This window comes from Strix uralensis, chromosome 4, assembly GCF_047716275.1.
Source record: "Strix uralensis isolate ZFMK-TIS-50842 chromosome 4, bStrUra1, whole genome shotgun sequence".
Taxonomy (NCBI): Eukaryota; Metazoa; Chordata; class Aves; order Strigiformes; family Strigidae; genus Strix; species Strix uralensis.
In genome coordinates this window covers 66,241,227-66,260,656 of record NC_133975.1, presented here as the reverse complement: position 1 = coordinate 66,260,656, position 19,430 = coordinate 66,241,227, and the positions used below count along the sequence as shown (strand labels likewise).

The window sequence follows — 19,430 nt, the reverse complement described above, 5'->3', positions numbered from 1 at the left end:
TGGCCTTTGACCTTCTCTGAGGGCAGGCGAGTAGCCCTGCGTTTCCCTGTACAAGGAAACTCTGCCTGTGGCCGTGGGAGAGCGCTGCCCAGGAGGCGGGGAAGGCGAGCCTGCTTCCCTCCCTTCCTCCCTCCCTCCCTTCGCCCGGGACTAGGCGCCGGACCGAGAACCGAGCAACTCGTGGCAGGGGTGGCGCCCGCCCATCGATGCGCTCTCCTGCCGCAGCTCTGCCTGAATCCGCAGCGCCGAGCTCGACCGCCCGCCCTGCCGGCTGCCCGCCGCGCGCCCTCCGCGCTGGCTTCCCGCGGCCGGGCCTTGCCTTTCCCTTTCCGCCCTCGCCGCCACCCGTATCGTGACGTCAGGGCCCGCGCTGTCACGCCCGCCGCGCGCCAAATTCGAAGGCGGGTGCGGGCCGGGCGCGAGCGCAGCGGCCGTTATCGCCGTTATCTCCATTGCGCGGGCAGCGGCGGCCTCCCCGCTCCGCCGGCCTCTTGACCGCCATGGCCACTCCGCCCAAGCGCGGGCGGCTGGAGGGCAGGATCAAAAAGATCGCTGTCGAGGGCAACATCGGTGAGTCGCCGCCGGTCGCCGGGCCGGGGGGAGGCTGAGGGGGGCAGGAGGGGCGGCCTGGCCTCTAGCGGGGCTTGGGGGCTTCGGCGGGGGTTAGAGACACCCAATTAATAACTTCCAAAACTTTATGCTGCCACCGTAGGAATTAATGCCATAAAAATGACGAGATTTGGGGGGGGGTGTGTGTGTGGAACTTTCTGTTCCATTTTTTAATTTATTCACCTTTTGAAAGATGCGTTGAAGTCCTGGATAAGTTTTCTCCCATGCCTTTCCTGATTGTAATGTAAAACACCTGTGTAAGTGCAGATTGTCAGGTCAAACTTGTAATGTTTAATACCCCTGGTAATTAACAAGAGAAGCCTGTTTAACTGTTATAAAGAGCAGGAAAAGTTGTGGGCTGTTCATAATGAGATACTCTTATTTTTTTTTTTTTTTGCAAGAGGCAAAAAATCGAAGATAGGAATTGCCAGGGTGTCAGTTTGTTTACTGATACATACTTTGGTGGTTGATAGCCAACTGATTGGCTTTTCTTAGGTTTAGGTATTTCTGTTTAAAATTTCTTGAACTTTTTTTTTTTCAATTTTCAGATTAATGATTGCTGTATGAAGTACTTTGTGTCTTCATTTGAGAAACCAGCACTTTTCCTTCCCATTTTTCAGAGTTGCTTGCTTTTTTGTTGTTGTTCCTAAAATAGCTTAGGAAGACTGCTACTTCATGCCTGAGAGTGGACCACTAAGTATCTCTAAAAAATAAGGATTTAGTGTTCTAATTGCAAAGGTAACTTCCTAGAACTTAGATAACTAATCTGGGCTGAGACTTGTGGTTTTTGCTAAATTAGCTATTGGTGCTGTGTGGTACAAAATAAAAAAGAAAAACCCTATTGCTTAATTAATTGATGATATGTGGTACATGATAGGTCTCTAATTCATGTTTGTCATGAACAAGTACATGCGTGTGGGAGACTCATTTATGGGACTTCAAAACAGAGTTGTATAGTAGTTAAGTAATGACACTATCAGTGTTTTTTGACTGCCACTCTTCCTGAATGCTTTTTCTACAGCTGCAGGGAAATCAACATTTGTGAATATTCTCAAACAAGCTGATGAGGAATGGGAAGTTGTTCCTGAGCCTGTAGCTAGATGGTGCAATGTTCAGCAAAAGTCTGAAGAGGATTGTGAGGTATTGTAAAAGAAATGAAGATAAAACTTTTTTAAAAAAAAAAAGCAACCAAAACCCAACAAACAACCAACAACAACAAAAAAAAAGAACAAAAAACAAGTCAAATGTTTTTCTATTTTACGTATAAAAGAAAGGGATGGAAAAAAGTTAGACAGAAGTTACTTGTAGCAACTGTGAATTAACCAGGTGAGAGCAGAGGGTTGTCCTGGAAGGTGTCCTCTAAAATGTCTAGGAAATGATGAACTACTGCTCAATTGTTTATCGTGTTGTTTTTTCTGTCAGCTACCTGTAATTCTGTTGGCAAACCAGCTGTTACCTAGTGGCCAAAGTCATTGCTGTGTAGACAGGCTTTGATGAACTGTAGAAGGTTTTTCTTTTTCAGATCTGGCAAAAAAACCAACATGTTTTGGTTAAATAAATATGTAAACTTATAATGTGTTGCTTCTGACTTCCTGAGCTACATTTTTTTCAGAGTTAGACAGCTCTTTTTTTTCTTTCTTTCTTTCTTCATGATACCAAAGTAAATCCAAATACAAAACCAGACTAAAGTCCTTTCTGTTAAGAACTGAGCTAACAAATGAGTTTAATAGACTTGAACTTCAGGTTAAAGATTTTTTTAAAATTTAGTGTGGTGGGTTGACCCTAGCCAGCAGGTAAAGACCCACACAAACACCAGCTCACCTCCCCACAGCAGAGCGGAGAAAAAGGGGAAGAAAAAAAGCAAGACAATTTATGGGTTGATATAAACAGTTTAATAAGCAAAGGGAAGAGGATAAGAAAGGGGTGATGCAAAGGCAATTGCTTACCTCCTCCTAGAAGGAGACCAATGCCCAGCCAGTCTCTGAGCAACAGCTACTCTAGAAGACAAAGACCTCCCCTCCTTCTTCCAGAACCTGAGCTGAATTGCTGAGCATGACGTTCTGCAGTGTGGAATATTCCTTTGGGCAGTTGGGGTCAGCTGTCCTGCCCGCATCCCTCCCAGCTTCTTACCCACCCCAGCCCCCTTGCTGGGGGGCAGACAGGGAAAGGCAGAAAGCCTTGATGCTGTGCAAGTGCTGTCCAGCAATAGCCAAAACAGTGGTGTTAATGCTGTTTCATCCACAAACACAAAATACGTCACTGTGGGGAGAAAGTTAATGTCATCCCACTCAGGTCCAGTAAGCTTAACGTAAAATTTCAAATCCATCATAATCATCCCTGAAGTTGGACTTAATAATTTGCTCTTTTCTCCTTTTGCTTTGGCTGGTTTGCAGAAATATGAAGTTATATATGACCTCTAAAATTAGAAAACACTCTAAAATCAGAAAACACTTCAAAAAAAGGTTTCTAAAGACAAGCCTGTACTCTGTGTGTGTTAATCTGTTTGTCATGTGTCTGTAGGTATCTCTTAGTCTTGTGTGCATTGTCAATAGCTTGTAACTTTGTCCCTTCTGTTGGCTAATTCCTGCAGTAAGAGCAGCAGCTGCTATGACGCAGCACAGTGCTGCACACCAGTTTTGTTTCTAGTAAGAATATTGTACAGCCTAAACAATAGGCCTTTGCCTATTTTTTACCCTTTTCCTTCCCTTTTCTGAGGAAAGTTATCAGCATTCAGTATCTTGATTATTGCTTTTTAATGTAGTTTAATATCAAAAAGTAGATGTTCACTTTTCCATTTTTAATAAAGCTGGTACTTTCATTGTCCCACAGTACCAGGAAAAAAAAGTAAAATTGGGAAGTTTTTTTATGTGTGTGTGTGTTCACAGAGAGAGGTGTGTATTACTGCTTTTGTAATTGTTAGATCTTAAGAAAGCTGCACCTGAAACACTTCAGATAGCTTAGTGCTGCCCTTTTTCGTATACTGTTTTTCAAGGATATTGGAATCTTTTCCAGAGGATAGTTCTATCTTTTGTTTCTTACTGGTGAAACTGATAAATAAGGGTCTTCTGACTTGTGAAAGGTCACTGTAGCTGCATCTTCTCTACTTGACTACAGAGTAGCGGGGCATCTCCTGGATAGTGGGACCAGGCTGTGTCCCCTGTCCCTAGCAGACTTCTACCCCATGCCAGCTAGGGCTCTTCCAGGCAGTTCCCAGGCACAGTTTGAGCACTAGGGTAGCCTGGGGACTGCTGGAAGTGCACTGCATGTAGCTACCGCCTTTTGGAGGCTTAGAAAGTACAGTGCTGTGGGTACTGCTTGTGTGCCAGTTGGCCACGGTGTCAGAGCGTGGTGCTGGGCATGTAGGTATGGTTGCAAGGAATTAGAGATGAGGATGAAATCTGGAATTCCAGAATCTTAATTGCTATCACCTAGGCAATGACTTCTACCTCTAGGTTTTTGAAAATATGTCAATATTTGGTTTTGGTGTTGGTGTAGCAAACGGATTCAGACAGAAGCAGCCATCTTTGGTAGGGTGTTTTTTAGTTAGTGAGGCACACAGCTTTCAGTTTCCATGAGCTTTAGTGGCTGTCTCATGGTGTTTGAGCTATGCTTGCAGGCCGAGGGAGACCTTTGGCCTGGAGTCTGTTCTGAGCCTCCCAGGTAAGATGAGCATAAGATGCTGCATCAGGAGCTGTTACCATATGAACTGTAATTAACAGATGGCAAAACAAAACAAGCTGAACTTTAAGCTCATACTTGACAGAGTAACAGGAGCATGGATTTTTCTACAATGTTGTTGACTTCTTGTACTGATAGGATGAAGTTCTTGTATTAAAGCTTGTAAATGGTGATCGAAGTGTTTTGGTACTTGAGCATTTTGGCATTGTAGGTTGCAGAGAGCTACTTATTCATCTCAGTGCCAAAGGAGAAATAACATTACTGGCATTTATGCTTTGTCTTACAAATAGGGTTGAGAGGTAAATGATGCAATTGTAAACCTGAAATAAAGTCTGAACAGCTTTAACGTAGTAGAGTGATTCTGTTTTCCCTTAATCATCCACCTTTCAACTTCAAGGGTCACTGTATTTGTTTAAAACCAGGAGCTGACTGAGTCACAGAAGAGTGGCGGAAATGTGCTTCGGATGATGTATGACAAACCAGAGAGGTGGTCTTTCACTTTCCAGACATACGCATGTCTCAGCAGGATCCGGGCTCAGCTCAGATCCCTTGATGACAAGCTCAGAGAGGCAGAGAATCCTGTCGTCTTCTTTGAGCGATCTGTCTACAGTGACAGGTATGTTGGACTGAGCTCCTTAGAATGGAGATCAAAATTCTCCTAAGTAAAATGCAGAAATAAATAAAAAGCAGAGTGTGCCTGAGTTTTGTACCTCCTTTTGTTGCAGTTTTGATACTGGTGAATCACAATAACCTCAAGTGGTTTGTTATCTCACTCATTGGTGTTGACAGTGAAGTAAAATTACTAGTTTGAGCATTTATAGTTTTGTTGTATAACCTTGATTAGGTATGTGGGTAGTTTTTTTATGATTTGTGCATGCATGTTTCCCTTCAAAGAAAAGAGGGGAGTAAGCATCAAGAAGAGTCAAGGGCAATTTTTTTTCTTTGTCATTTAGTCTTGTTTTCTTTTACTCTTCTTGAGACAGGCCTGGTTATTTCATATTGCTCTCTGTTTCTGAATTCGGAAGGTTAGATTTAATAACTAAATCCCATCATACAGTCCTTAGGTGTTCACTGTGTTCTAACGTATTGTAAATAAATGACCACAGTGTACAAACCAGTGGTGGTCTCTAGATTATTCCTGAACAGATACCTGAGCTTCAAATGTTACTGCTTTTGTGGACACTGCTATGGGCAATGGTAGTGGATGTAGTTACAGGATGGGGATACTAGCTGTTTATTTCCAGTCCAAGCACACATCAAAGAAGTTACAGAACTGCTATGCTCAGCTTCTTTTCTAGTTACTGTGCAGTACTTCATGCAAACAAAGTAATGACTGTGTTCAGGCTAATCTTTGTTTATGTAACTCTTTTGTGTTCACAGATATATCTTTGCAGCTAATTTATATGAGTCTGATTGCATGAATGAAACGGAATGGACTATTTACCAAGACTGGCATGACTGGATGAATAAGCAGTTTGGTCAAAGCCTGGCACTGGATGGGATCATTTATCTCAGAGCCACTCCTGAGGTGGGGAATAAAAATTCATGAATGCACAGAGGATGAGAGTACATGTTCTATGCCTCGCCTGTAAAATTTGATCTTTGTCTATGCTTCCATAGTATTTTTTTTTTCATAAAAAACTGTAGGATTAACTACATGTAAGTAGGTGTAAATGTAGGGTTTAACTAAACGTAAAAAATGTAGGTGATTCTAGACCTTTTTAATGATAAAAGAATAATATGCTTGCAGTCAACTCCAGTAAGGTCACATTACATATCACCCTATCTTTGTTTTAGGGATTGCTTTGAATGTCTTGGACAAGGAAACAGTTGAGAAACTCTCCTTGAAATGTACTCTTCTCAAAGTCTTGAGCTACCCTTACCTCTCACTGTAAGAGTCCTAAGAATTAGAGTTCAGTTCAGATTGTAGTATTCCCCTGAAGACTATAATACTTGAGTTATGACTAATACAGTCTGGAAATACTTAAAGAAAGAATGTTCTTTCAAATGTAGCCTGTTTATTTTTAAATAAAATGTGATGATAATGATTTTCTAACTACAAAAACAGAATATATGACAAGAACAAACCAGAAAAAAATGGTGGAACTAAAAACAAAAAAAAGGGAAAGTACAAAATAGTTATAGGAACATTGCTGTGATACTTATAACAATTTATAGTTAATGTCACAGCTGATTTGGGGGGTGGGTGTGTGAAGCCCTTGCACCTGGAGCGATGGAGCTAAGCCAGATGAATGCACCTACTGTGAGTGAGGCTTTATGACAATGCTTTGATCTTGGGGCATCTGATATTTTTTAAAAGGAGAGAACAACATAATGAATATATCATTTGAGTATGAAACATCAACAAGAGAAAAACATAAGAATTTAGAAGAGCTCTAATTGCTGTAATTAACTTACAGGTCACTTCCATACTTCCCTGCTTCCAGCTTTCATGCTTTCAACTTTGTTACTCTTGTAAACAACTGCATATTGTAACATGCTAGAGTTTCTCTGAAGCCTTTTTTACTAGGCTCACCATGGAGGGCTTTTCTTTTAACTCTTTAAGTCAAGAACATATATTTAAATTACAAAGTACAACAGTTTTAAACAGTTTTGATTGGTTTGTTTTTGAAGCTTTGGATGTGTTCAGGACAGGAACAAATTATTTACTAGGTTCCTAAGAGCCAGAAATACATAATGAGATTTTGAAATGCTTGTCTATAATGTCAAATGGGTATTTCTGTGCTCTTTTCATGCAATACACTGGTACCCTTTCTTTTAATAAAGAGCTTAGTTGAGACCTTTCCTTGTGGTGGAGAAATGATGTGATCCCTTGACTCCTTTGATTTTGTGTGTAGTCCATGGGCTCCGTCAGTTGAACATGGCATAGTGTTTCTGTGCTTGTAAGATAGCAAATTGAATATTCACCTTTGGCAAAGAGTGGCATATTGAGCACAGTAGGAAGGGTTGGCAAAAAACACTTCAGCAAACTAGATTTTCTCTATAGGTCTGCAAAAACAACCAATTCTCTTTTTTTCAATATCTTTTGCCTTCAGAAATGTTTAAATAGGATTTACTTGCGTGGAAGAGATGAAGAGCAAGAAATTCCCATTGAATATCTGGAGAAGCTTCACTACAAACACGAAAGTTGGCTTCAGCACAGGACACTGCGGTAGGGCTTGTTTAATGGTTACTTAAAGATGGGTAAATCTCTGTAAGGATGTTCCATAGTGCTTTTTCCACCAGTGAAACTTCAGCTTTTCCTGTGATATGTAAAGTTAAACTCAAGGAATATTTGTATCTATTCTTCCTTAGTAGTACTGGCTTTACAGCATGTTAATTTTTGCTAGGACATGCAATGTGCCTTGTGTTCTCTTCACATAGAGCTCTGAACAGCAGAGGATTCAGCTGAGCTAATTTTAATACACAGTTGAATTTAACATTAGGTTCTGGTGAAACAGAATGTTCAAGAATCAGTAATATATCCTAGGAACCACACTGCAAATTCAGGCTCCTTTATTTTCAGAATTCATGACTGTAATTTAGATATGCAGTTTTTTTCATGGTATTCTTAACAATGAAAATGCTGACAGGGACTTGAATGATATGTACTTTTTTTCAGCTAGTAATGTTTCCTTTGTTTTTATCCCAATACAGAACGGATTTTGAATATCTACAGGGAATACCTATTTTAACGTTAGATGTTAATGAAGACTTCAAAGGCAAAAAGGACAGATATGATCACATGACTGAAAAGGTAAATTTTCACAAGCAGAGCAAACTGATGATTTAGGTTAATTGCCAGCGTATCAGAATGACTTCAGCATACTTCTTGCATCTTAAAGTGTAGCATTCTTTGAAGTCAGACAAGACTTAGAACTTGTGGTTCTTCATTTTATTTCCTACACAAATTTTCCATAAATTTAAAAAAAAAAAAAAAGAGGAGGAAATATTCAGGCTTATTTGAGCAGACTTTCACTAGTAGCTTTGTTTGCAAATATAATTTCTAATTTAAATAACCCTCAAATGTTTGAAAGACCTGTTACTTGCCATGTCCTGCTTCTAACATTGTCCAGGATCTAACATGGTGCTAAGAACTGTGAATGGGGGTGGAAGAGGATGAGGGTAGCTGTTGAGAGAGAGAGGAAGAAGGCTACACAGGTCCGAGTTGGCTGTCAGGGGTAAAGTCTTCCTTTTATTAGGTGTGAAAATGTCTAACCTCCAGTGCTAGTCAGTAAAAGAACTTTGGTGCCAGGTACTGTGAAAATACAGTACATAACAATTACAATGGAAAATTGAAGGATGATTTTACTGAACCTGCAGCCTAATTTTGATCCAAAGCAGTGAGCCAATGGCAGACTATTTTAGGTTTTGCAGATATTTCTAACTGAACAAAAGAGAGCATGGTCTATCCTCTTCTCTGGTTAGCGTGTCACAACAAAGGGCAGTATAGCTAATGCAAATAGGGATCCTTTGCTCTAAAAATTGCTGTAAAAATATACTTCACTGTATAATCGTTGTTCTAAAATATTTAAGTCATGGAGTTACGTTCATACAACAAACAGTCTTACAGCCTGCTGCAATACTCCTTACTTTTAGTCTTGTTTATTAAATTGGCACTATCATTTAAGTTTTTCCCTTCAGTTGTATTTATTAGTGTTATTCAAAATCCATCTCAAAAGCAGTGGTCTGAAACTTCAGGGAATACTTTTCAAATGTAGCTTTCTACTTTGTTTAGGAAGTAACACAGAATATAAATCAAAAGTATGTTTTAGTTTTATTGGAAGGCGTGGAAAAAATGTCTATTTGATATAAGAATTCAAGCAGAAGTTTCTGTTTGCATTAAGAAGATATAATCCTTAGCACAAAAAGGTGTAATAATATTTTAAAGCTAGGCCAAACCATCAGCATTTTAACTGCTCAGGTGTTTGGTATTTGAATCTTGATGGGATTCAGCTGACTTTTATTTGAGTGGTTGCAATGAGTTACAGACCTTAGCAATGGTAAGTGCACATTTTTCCGCTCTTTGGAAATAAATTGTTTACCTCGTGAGAAAAGCAGCTTTGTCCTTTGATCTCAGTTTATCCACTGAGAAGTAGAACTGTTCACCTGATTAAAACCAGCCTTCATGGTATTTGCTCTTTTAAAGCTTGTTAATTGATGGAATGACCGGACATTGCAGCTGTGGAATGAATATGCTTCCCATCTGCAATGTGAGATAAGGCCGAGCTCAGGCACCTGAGTAGGGATTTCAGAGGAGTTACTCCTGTGTATCTGTCAGGTTATCTGGGAACAGCCTAAAAGCCTGTATTGGAGCTATTTTTTGGCATTTCCAAAGTGGAGTCCCAGAACCACTACACTCTTCATGAGGCTGGGTGCGTTGGCCTTTAGTGTACATTTACGTCCAGTGGGCATCTAAAACCTGTATGCTTCCTTCTCACCTCTGTTGTGATGCTCGCTTTGAGACCTGTCCTGAAGCTATGCCTAGTGTGTAAACTGTGGTAAGGTTCATCATGCACTATTACTGTTGCTGCTTTCTAAAGTGGAGGGTGGCTTTCTTGTGACACCTTTCAGGTGAGGGTATTGGCACAGTTATGTGTTCCCTTCTCTACTTCCTTGAGCCCTGAACTAGGAAGGGAAGGGTCACAGTTAGAGAATGCAATCCAAGGTCTGTTTCCATTTCACATCAAGAATTTGGACAAAACGTTTGCAGATGCTCTCTGTGTTTGAGAGCCTCTGCCAAAAGAATAACGCCATGTTCTCTAGTGAATTGTCAATTCCTTTCTGTGCAGTAGGCTAGCTTGAGTGGATAGAGAGGAAAATGCTGCCAGTTCAGGCTATATCACAGGATAGTTGCCAGGATGCTCTTGAAACAGAGAGAGTTGTTTGCCTAGGCTCTGTGTTCCTTGGGTCTTGTATCTTCTGGGGGGTTATATTTTTAAAAAGGTGGCCAGGCCCTTGCTGCCACCTCTTCTTATCCCTACGCTTTATGGGAGGGAGTAATTATTCTTTTTCTTTTGGTGAGGGGGAGTGGAGGGAACACACCAAAAATGCATACGTACTGTGGCAAGAAGCATGTTCTCAGCACATTGTCTTCCTTCAGCCTTTGGTAGTGACGAGAATTCAAGATGTTGTCTTAAGTGACTCGGAGTTCTACGGGCCAGAACTAGTAATTTTTTGGTAGCTGTAGCCATTTTTGCCACTCTTGAAATATCGGAAATCAAGTTCAACAGTAGCTGAACTATTTATGGCATTGTTCTACAGTATCAGATTTTTTTCAAGTACTTTGGTTTTGCTAGGTATTGTTTTATTATTTATTTGCCAACCTCAAATTCCAAGGAACATACTAATTAGATGCATTGGGTTGTTCATTGACATTAATATGAATGGTGTTCTGGTAGTGGGTGTGACTTGGTGTTTTCCAAATGACAGATCTTTCAAGGTGGTCATTATCTTCCCCGTATTTAGCTTAGACCTGCTTTTAAGATAATTCATTTGTGATGTAGGGCTGTGGTTTAGGACCACGGGAGGAATGAGCATCATTCCAATGCATGTCTCTCTGTGCCTCCTAAATTACAGGTTACCATGGCTGAAAAAGTTCTTGATGGACAAGAAATGGCATAGCCAAGCCTAAGATTATTTTTCCCAGTTCCTGTTTCTGTAGGTTGCAATAAAGCATAAAGCAATGGAGAGGTAAATGCAGTTGCTGTATGTTTCTGTTGATAAATACTTAGTTTCATTGACAATATTTGTTTCTTTTTGCAGGTCAAAGAATTTTTGAGCACCTTATAATCCTCTTTGAAGCGCAGGCAGAGTCAGACTGTCCAAACATCTGTGTGATCAAAGTTTGAAATACAGCTTCTGCTTTTATGGAAGGCCTCTGGAGAGGCAGGACTCAATCCTGTTGATGTAATTGTGAGGAACAAACAAACTGTGAAAGGGAAATGATTAAATAAATCAGTAGGTCTGTTCAGTATTATGTTAAATAACACACACAAATTCTGAAGATACTAGAATTCTCAGAGTTCCCAAATACTGCACCTGTTTCTAATCAGACCAGTAAGTTCTTCTGGAGTATTTTACTGTATTTTTTAATTTATTTTGTGCCCAATAGCTATTTCAACTTTTCAAGAAGGTAGTGTTTTTTTATCTCTCTTGAGTGTTTTTTTTAGTGGAATTGATTTGTAATCAATGTCTCATTCTGAGGAAGAAAAAAGTAAAAACAGTTTTTGCTGGTGAGGGAATTTTAGTATAGCTTGGACTTTTATATTGTAAGGTATAAAAAAAATGTCGCCTGACCATTTTGATAGATGAAGTTCTTCACAGAATACACCGAATTTAAACAAATCCAAATATGGCTGAAATTCTGTAGATGCCAAATCAGTTTTTAGATCTGTTTTCCTTGTGCACTGCAAACTAGGATATTAAGAGGCTTTCCATTCTCTAGCATGGTTGGTGGGGGTTTTTTTCCAATTTTTTTTACGTTCTTAATAAAACAGAGCTGTTGATTGTTGGTAAGTGCTCTTTTCCTGTAGAGGAGTATGTTTGCTTGATGGGTATGGTAAAAGGAAGGAGAAAATTTTGCAAATGGCCTCCATCTGTAAATGACGTGTTTCTAAACCTTTCCTTAATCACATTTTGGATGTCAGAGGTGGCTTCCTGCTTTTGTTCCAGCTTCTCCATTTAACTGGGCCTTCTGGGAGCTTACGCAAGGTACTGCAATACTTGAAGTAGGCTGTCCTTTCTCATCGTCTTGTAGTAAGAAGGGGAGACCTTTGTGGAGTAGCTGCTGTTCTAGTGCATCTTGTTTTATTAACTGAGCCACTTTTGTTTCAGGTGCAGAAAATATAAACTATACAGGGTACACATCTCAAGTACTGTGTTTTATGAGCTTCTTTGTTCTGCTTTAAACCTTTCTGAATGATTGCACAGTCAGCTTTTGAATGCAAAGTTTTATCGTAAAGCATTTTATTGTCCACTGTGATGCCTGTAATACCCGCTAATTTGAGATGAAATTTCTTCCTATGTGGTTGGAATTGTGCTGGCATTCTCTAACCATTGACTGAAAAATAAAAGTGGTTGGAAAGACTTTTTCAGTGCTTAATAGTGTTGGCTTCCTTGTCTTGTAAAAGAACTAATGTTGTAGATTGCTGGTATGTAATACTAGTACAATAGATAAATTTAAGATGATGTATTCTCTGTTCTCCAGGATTTCTGAAACACTGTGACTGGCTTCGGACTTTTTTCATGTGTGGGAAATGAGTTTATGGGATAGAGACACAGGATTATATAAAATGTATCATTTGTATAACTTACTGATCAGTAGAAGTGTTTTGCATAATATTTATCTTGTAGTGGAAGGTAGTAATAGTATGGTAGAAAATATTTTGGACTTCAAGACTGCCTAGTAAAAGGAAAGATTTTAAGATCTTTGTTCCAGAAGTGAAGTGAGGTGGAACGTTCAGATTTGCTTGAAACACATAGTAGAAGCCTTTAAAACATTCTTGGCAACAGTCTGAACAGTAACAACTTATTTTGATTAACAGTGCAATTATTCCTACAGTTTCAGCTGTCAAAATTGTGGATTTAATTACAGGAATTGAAATGACAGTGCTCATTGCAAGGAGTAAACAAGTCTGAGTTCTAATAAAGACTTCTTTTTAAACCCATCACAGAGCACACACAAATTCTGTGGCAGGTTATCTGCATCCCATTCCAGAAAGCTTTACAAAATCTTTTGACTGCCAAGTTTGAGTTTGAAGGAGCTAAGTCACGACCAATCATTAGAATGTTTTTAATTGCTGTGGAGAAAAACCACAACAAACCCAACCCCCCCCCCAGCACCTGCCCCCACGCTTCTCAGGGCTTTGGAAGTAGCTGGGCTGAAGTACATGAAGCTGCAGTTACTTGTACGTAGGACAGATGCAGCATAAACAGAAGCAGAGATGTCCTTAGACTGTTCTGCCTGTGCATCCGCTTAAACCTCGCAGCTCTAACAGTACCTCAGACTTTCAAATTTGTCAGTATTCTTTTCTTTGCCTAAATCTATTCCCAGGCTACCACAAAATGGGATTGTTGTGTTGGTTTTTTGCCTATTAGAGATATGGAACGTTTCTGAAATACCTACTGTTTGGTGATGAGGTTTTTTCAGTCTTTGAGCGCTCTCTTCCCTTGGGTCAGAGAGGCTTTGATGGAACTGGCTAGAAGTGCTTGCTTGTTTTGTTCAAGTGTCATCACGGTTGGGGAACAAAATCGGTATGTGGGTTTTGTTAAGTTTTTTCCAGTTAGGATACAGATTAAAATACTGATTGGTAGTGTTTTAATTGCTATGCAAGTACATGTGGGAGCAAGGGACATAATATTGCCTTATTTTATTTTCAGTCCTTGTAGTTGTTTTCTGTATCATGGATTTTGAGTTCTTTTAATATAAATGCGTCTTAGAACAGCAATAGATTTTGTAGGTAGAACTTGATTTTCTATAATTTTCTGCCAGGTACTTGTTTCTATTGTTTTCTTTTTATTTAAGCAGACTTCATAATAATGGAATTGTATGTAAAATGTGATGTATTGAGATTATTCTGTTCTTTTTCCAGTAATTAAAGACTCCAGGAATCTATTTGTGAAATAAAAACGACACAGGAGAAATTAACTTTAAACTGTTAAACATAGGCCAGGGAAGTATGTATGTAGTAATGATTAAGTTATATTTTGGGAAAAAAGAGTGTGCGGTTGCTATTGCTGAGAGGTTTCAGCGTATCTAGGTGTAGGGACTCCAAGGCTGTTTTCCCAGCTCCCATTTAGACTTGCTGTGTGACTGTGAATAAATTGCTCTTTGCCTCAGTCTTTTCATCTTTAAAATATTGATATCTCCCGACGTCTTCAATATTAACTAACTAATCCTCCCAGCCTTCTGATGTGCTGTTTTGTAGGCCTGAAGTGCTCTGTTAAATAATTGAGAATGAAGGCAGCCCTGGTTTTAGATTTTTGACTGGGATGTTTTGATGTCCTCATGAAAAAAGGAGTCACTGGCTCAGATTCATGGCTGATAGAAATTATTTATTTGGTTTAAAAGATATTAAAAGCCATCAGTGCAACATCAGTTGTGTTGAAGTTTGTTCACTGAAAAACATGGCCACCAAAAACTGTCATCATTTGAGAGGAAAGGAAACTTATTACCAATTTAATCTTGAAATAAAAATTGATGTTAAAACCTGTACTGCAGTCCCTGTAGGTAGGGGCAATGGTGAAGCTATGTGCAGAGCCTGCCACGGGAGGTCCTTGTGTCCTCAGTTCTCTCTCCCTGAGCTGGCTGCGAAAAGAGCATCTGTTTTAACAGTGAGTGGCTTTGGAAAAGGTAAAGAAGGAAAAGGTCACTTCCTCGCTTTGCCAGAGCAAAAACATTAAACTGATCAATAAATACTCTACTGAAAGATAAATCTTGATCTGGAAGGAGGGGAATAAAGCAAGCCCCCACTGGATTAAGTGGAAGACTAGAAAAGGCTGAGCAAATGGGAGCAAATTTTGATACCAGAAGGTCTTTCGTGCAGCCACCAGCTGTTTCTGTTCTGTGAGTGAATATTAGCAAGTGGATAACACTAATCCAGATGTGTCTGAGCGATAACGGTCTTCTAGTGCTGAGCTATCAGGCCTGAATGCAGATAGTGAGCAGTACTAATGCTGGCAGTGTGCTGGGAAGATAAAGCAATTATGAATTCTAACTGAAGTCACGCACAATACTTTATGTGCCAAATATAAGCCTGAACTGGGTATGGCTCCTCTGAAATTCTGATTGAAATCCAGTAGTGACAAGAAGTGTGGACTCCATATTGAGAGTAAGTGGTACAGTGATTTATTTTACTTTAGGCTAGTATTCAGCATGGGTGTAAAATCAGTGTAATGCACAGAGCCTAAAAGTCTAAACTGTTGTGTGTAGGTTACTTCTTGTTCTTAGGTTTAGGTTTCAATCCATGGCTATAAATAATACGATAGCGTAAATAAGAATATAGGGCATGCTAAATTAGAATGTAGGCTGTTGCCCATTTCTTGGATTTTTGCTGGCTGCTCTTGCCAATGTCTTAGGCAGGGTGTATATTACAAATATGTATCTCCAGAATGTCAAGGTAGTTCAGTTTGCACTGTGTGTGTTTGCTGGCTAATAGTACTGACCAATTTAGAAAAAGTCAGTTGGTTCTTGAGAGTTATTTACAAAGATGTTGCCACTGCAGTTCATCCAGAGTACGTTCCGGTGCTTTCTCCAGACTTTTCTGTCCTGCTTTCTGTGCTTTTCTCTTCAATTTCCTTCTAGGTTGTTGTGATTTGTCTTTTAATAACTACTAAAAACATGATCTTGTACAAGTTGTAACAGACATTTTAAAGCCAAAATTTCACTAGTATGCAGCCTACTTGAGGGTGTGGCTTCTGCCTCTGTTTGATTTCACTATCAGAGGTTTTTTAGTCCTCTTTTCTGAGCAATTATCTTGTGTTAGTCCACCTGATTGCTGGGGCTCTGGCTTCAGCACTGTCTGTGGATGTATGCTAACACTGTGCTCTTTTTTTCCTAATTACATTTAGATTTGCCTCCACTAATTCCTTAAAACAATAGCTGTTGCGCTCTGAGAAGTTTCCACTGCACCTTTGGCTTTGTCCTGTCTGTGGGGCTAGCTCATGGCCTTTACCCTGACGCTCTCATCTGTGTACAGTGGCCTCAGGTCATTGACTGTTTTGTTGCTGGTCTGGATCAGCTGCCTGTGTCCTCTCTGTGCTGCACTTCAGAAGAAGATCTGCTGTCACAGAAAGCAGGACTTTACTTTTTAGGAATCCGTTCCTGATCTGCAATGCCACTTGTTTCATGAGGGTTTATTGCAATGATCCAGCATAGTTGGGTAGGTATTTATTTTCTGTGTGCTTGTCCTTGTCAACAGTTTCTTTGCTGTCTCTGCTTTATTATTGTTTAAAGGATAGGCATCGTGTCAGTTGAAAAGCTTGTACAAGTGGGGTTTCTGTTGCAGTGTGCTGTGGCCACAGTCTGACGATAGCTTGTTAGGATGCTGTAGCTTTTATGGCCTGCTTTAACTGCAGTTCTTGCTGGAGCATGCTTTAAACATTCTGAATGTGGTAGGCTTGCTGTGTGTTGTGGCAAAAGAATATAGCTCCATTTTGTGGAATTGAGCCATTTTAGGTCTTGGAGAGTTAACTGAGATTCCTTGAGGCTGGGAGCTCTCCTTTTCTTGGGCAGTCTCTATTTTCAGTGTGCTTTGTGCTATGTGCGTGCACTTACAATCAGGTTCTTCTAGCTAATATGTACCCCTACTATTCTTAGACATCTAGCTGTGAAGTACCTATTGATCTCTTGGTTTCGGCTCTTACCTGCAGAGATTTACTCTCTGTCCCCTTTGAACATAATCAAGGCTTGTGCACAAGACGAGCCTCTTCCTCAGAGGGCAGCATGACGCTTGTGGTCTAGTGGGTGATTGTTCTGCTGCTTGTAGCTTCCCATCCTGTTCAGTATTGTAGTATGGGCAGGACTGATCTTTGAATCTCAGACGCTGTGGCATGCTACACTCTAGGAATTATTTCTAATTGTGTCTGCCAAATCTTATGGCTATATTGCGCACTTAAACTTGTGTGACACAGCTAGAATCTTGATCACGTTTGTTGCTATTTGGCTTGTGTAAGTAATGGCTTTTCATTATACCTGTTAATGACTTACAGTTAGTCTATGCATTCAGTAAGGCTGATAGAATTTGTCCATGCCAGAGATGAGTCACTAAGTCTCTCTGAAAATTTCCTTTTCTCCCAAGGTTGTTCACCCATGATACACTCAAAGTGATAATGCATCTTAGTTCTATGTTTTATTGAAAGTCTGCTCTTGCCTGTTGCTCTCAGATGAGGACATCTCCAGCATCTGGTTGCACTTTTGGCTTTAAATACTGCTGTTAGCATTGCTTCTGGGACTGCCTTTACAATCCAGCTGGAAACATACTGGCAGTAGGTCAGAAAGCATTGCTGAAAATGTAGCAATTCTCTGTCTGCTTGCTGTGGAGCATGGACTAAAGATCTCTGGATCTGTTGGAGTCCCTCTGCAGAACCCTCCTTTTAGTCACTTTTTGTCAGGAATTTTCTCTGTCTCTGCATTTGTTGCCCTGTCTTTGAGGGTTTTTTGTTTGCCTGTTCTACTCTGCTTGTCTCTAGCACTGGAATATAAACTGATTCTCTTTTGACATCGGTCCCACTGCTACCCATGGACTGAACTCTTTGCATTTCATTGATTTAAAACAGCATATACATTGGATGGTGATACCTGCACTGCTCTGTCTGTCACTTTACCTCCTGAGCTCCTGTGGCCTGAGCCTGTATACTTAGGCTAAACTACTGGCTGTTACCATACTGATCCTCATCTTGGATAGCTGTCATTGCTTTACATCTTGGAAGACATTTCTGCAGGGGGTTAGATCTGTCCTACAACGTTTCCTGCTGGCTGGAATAGTGTATGTCCGTTGAATGATCTTGTCTTTCACTAGCAGATACTTAAGGTCTTGAAATTAGATGTAGATACTACAGTTCTCAGCCTCTTAATTAATGTAAGTACTGATTTCCACTTTTTGATTTCAGGGTGTTAGTTTTGGGTTTTTTTGTTTGTTGGTATGTTTTACTAAAAGTCTTTATAGTCTCTCTTTAAGGGAGCGTTGTGTTCATTGAACAAGACAAGTAAATTGATTTCTTTTTCACTCATTACTCCATGCAAAGTGTCTGTCTTTTTTTCTTTTTTTTCCCCCTCCTTTTATCTGAGATAGAAAAGGCATTATTTCTTTGATTTTTGTCTCCTGTGGCCAACTTGGTGTATGGATTTCTAGGCGAGGAAGCCTAGCAGCTAATGTTACTAGCAAGGTTTTTCCTAACATCCTGCCATTCTGCTGTGTTTCTCGAAGTCCGTTGTTGTGAATCCCGTTAACTTGATGAGTTGCCAGTGGTTTTTGTGTATCAAACACTGTATAATGCGTTAGGACTCTATAAAATGCAGTCAGCCTTCCTTATTTACCAGAAGACCTCAGCTGCAGTGTAGCTACCTCGGCGTGTGCACACAAATGAAAATACTGTGCTTTAGATTCTGGGCATCAGCCCTGCAGACTGCTTCATGAACACAGTTGGGGAGCTGGTGTGTCCCCCGGTGTAACTTCCACCTCTGTTTTTCAGTGCTGCCTCTGACCTATGTTAACAGTTGCAAGATCCCAGTATTGTTGAACAATGGCTGTTATGACTCTATATAGTTTGGGTTTAGGTTTTTTTTCATTGTTTAGTTGTGATTTTTTTTTTTAAGGGGACTGTGGGCTGTTTGTAAAAGTAGCTTTAGTCTGAAATAATAACAAAAGAGTTAGTATTTGCAAGTTCCTGGTTCTAGTGACTGTTGCTGACAGTATATGGTCTCGGACGGGTTGCTTTTCTGAATGTGACTCATGGGTAGCACCTGTACTGCTGATAGCAAGGAGTGCCTTAAGATTTGTTCTGTATTTTTAACCTTTTAACTGCTATATGAATGGTTGGGGAGGATGGAAGGAGCTAGAAGGAAGTTCTTAGTTGTTGTTTAAAGAGAGGGAGTTGAGGGAGACATTAAGGGAAAGGAAGTTCATTATGAGCCTGGACATAATTAATGTGTAGATATATCTGAAATTAAAAGTAAGATGTAAACAGATAATGAATGAGTAGAGTGTACCTTTTTACCTGAATAAGATATAACGCTAGCAGGAGCCAGGATGTGGTATCTGTAAATGATGCTTGATACTGCAAAAAATAGACATCTGGGAAATGTAAAAAGTGGAAATACTTGCATGGGAGTTGTCAAATGATATGGAAAAAGGGGACTGCACTTAAAAGTTCTACCAATATGATTTCTGCGAACTTTTGTCTGCAGCAGTGGAGACAGACTACAAATTTCAGACCTCTGGAAGATGAGAAACTGCTTGCAAAGGCCGTGTAGTCAGCCCTGGAAGCAGGGGGTTCAGATAACAACCGTCAGGTGCTGTCAACCCTTACTTAAGGAAACTAGTGACCAGGAGATATTTGCTGCCGAGACGTGGTTGATGATATCATCTGCCCCCTCACAAAAAAGGGGAAGGTGGAGAATGTATACATTGAAGAATAACTTG

General features: G+C 40.1%; 2 protein-coding genes across 2 annotated transcripts in view; both read left to right on the top strand.

The window, feature by feature from the left end:
* The first annotated feature begins 297 nt into the window (after window positions 1-297).
* DCK (deoxycytidine kinase) lies at window positions 298-12,378 on the top strand. The gene is made up of 7 exons (XM_074867035.1): window positions 298-570; window positions 1,631-1,749; window positions 4,710-4,903; window positions 5,668-5,815; window positions 7,344-7,459; window positions 7,945-8,044; window positions 11,053-12,378. Exons 1-7 carry the CDS (start codon window positions 501-503, stop codon window positions 11,077-11,079), a joined length of 774 nt encoding a protein of 257 aa, XP_074723136.1. The 5' UTR covers window positions 298-500; the 3' UTR covers window positions 11,080-12,378.
* A 910-nt stretch (window positions 12,379-13,288) lies between these two features.
* SLC4A4 (solute carrier family 4 member 4) overlaps window positions 13,289-19,430 on the top strand; it is a 235,620-nt gene continuing 229,478 nt past the window's right edge. Inside the window, exon 1 of the mRNA XM_074867030.1 lies at window positions 13,289-13,306. The gene's annotated coding sequence lies outside the window, so the exon portion shown is untranslated. The remainder of the gene's footprint in view (window positions 13,307-19,430) is intronic.

Coding starts and splice junctions, on each gene's coding strand:
- DCK (XM_074867035.1), top strand. CDS start 501: ATGGCCACTCCGCCCAAGCGCGGGCGGCTGGAGGGCAGGATCAAAAAG. Junction 7,460..7,944: donor CTTCAGCACAGGACACTGCG/GTAGGGCTTGTT, acceptor ATCCCAATACAG/AACGGATTTTGAATATCTAC. Junction 8,045..11,052: donor ATGATCACATGACTGAAAAG/GTAAATTTTCAC, acceptor TTCTTTTTGCAG/GTCAAAGAATTTTTGAGCAC.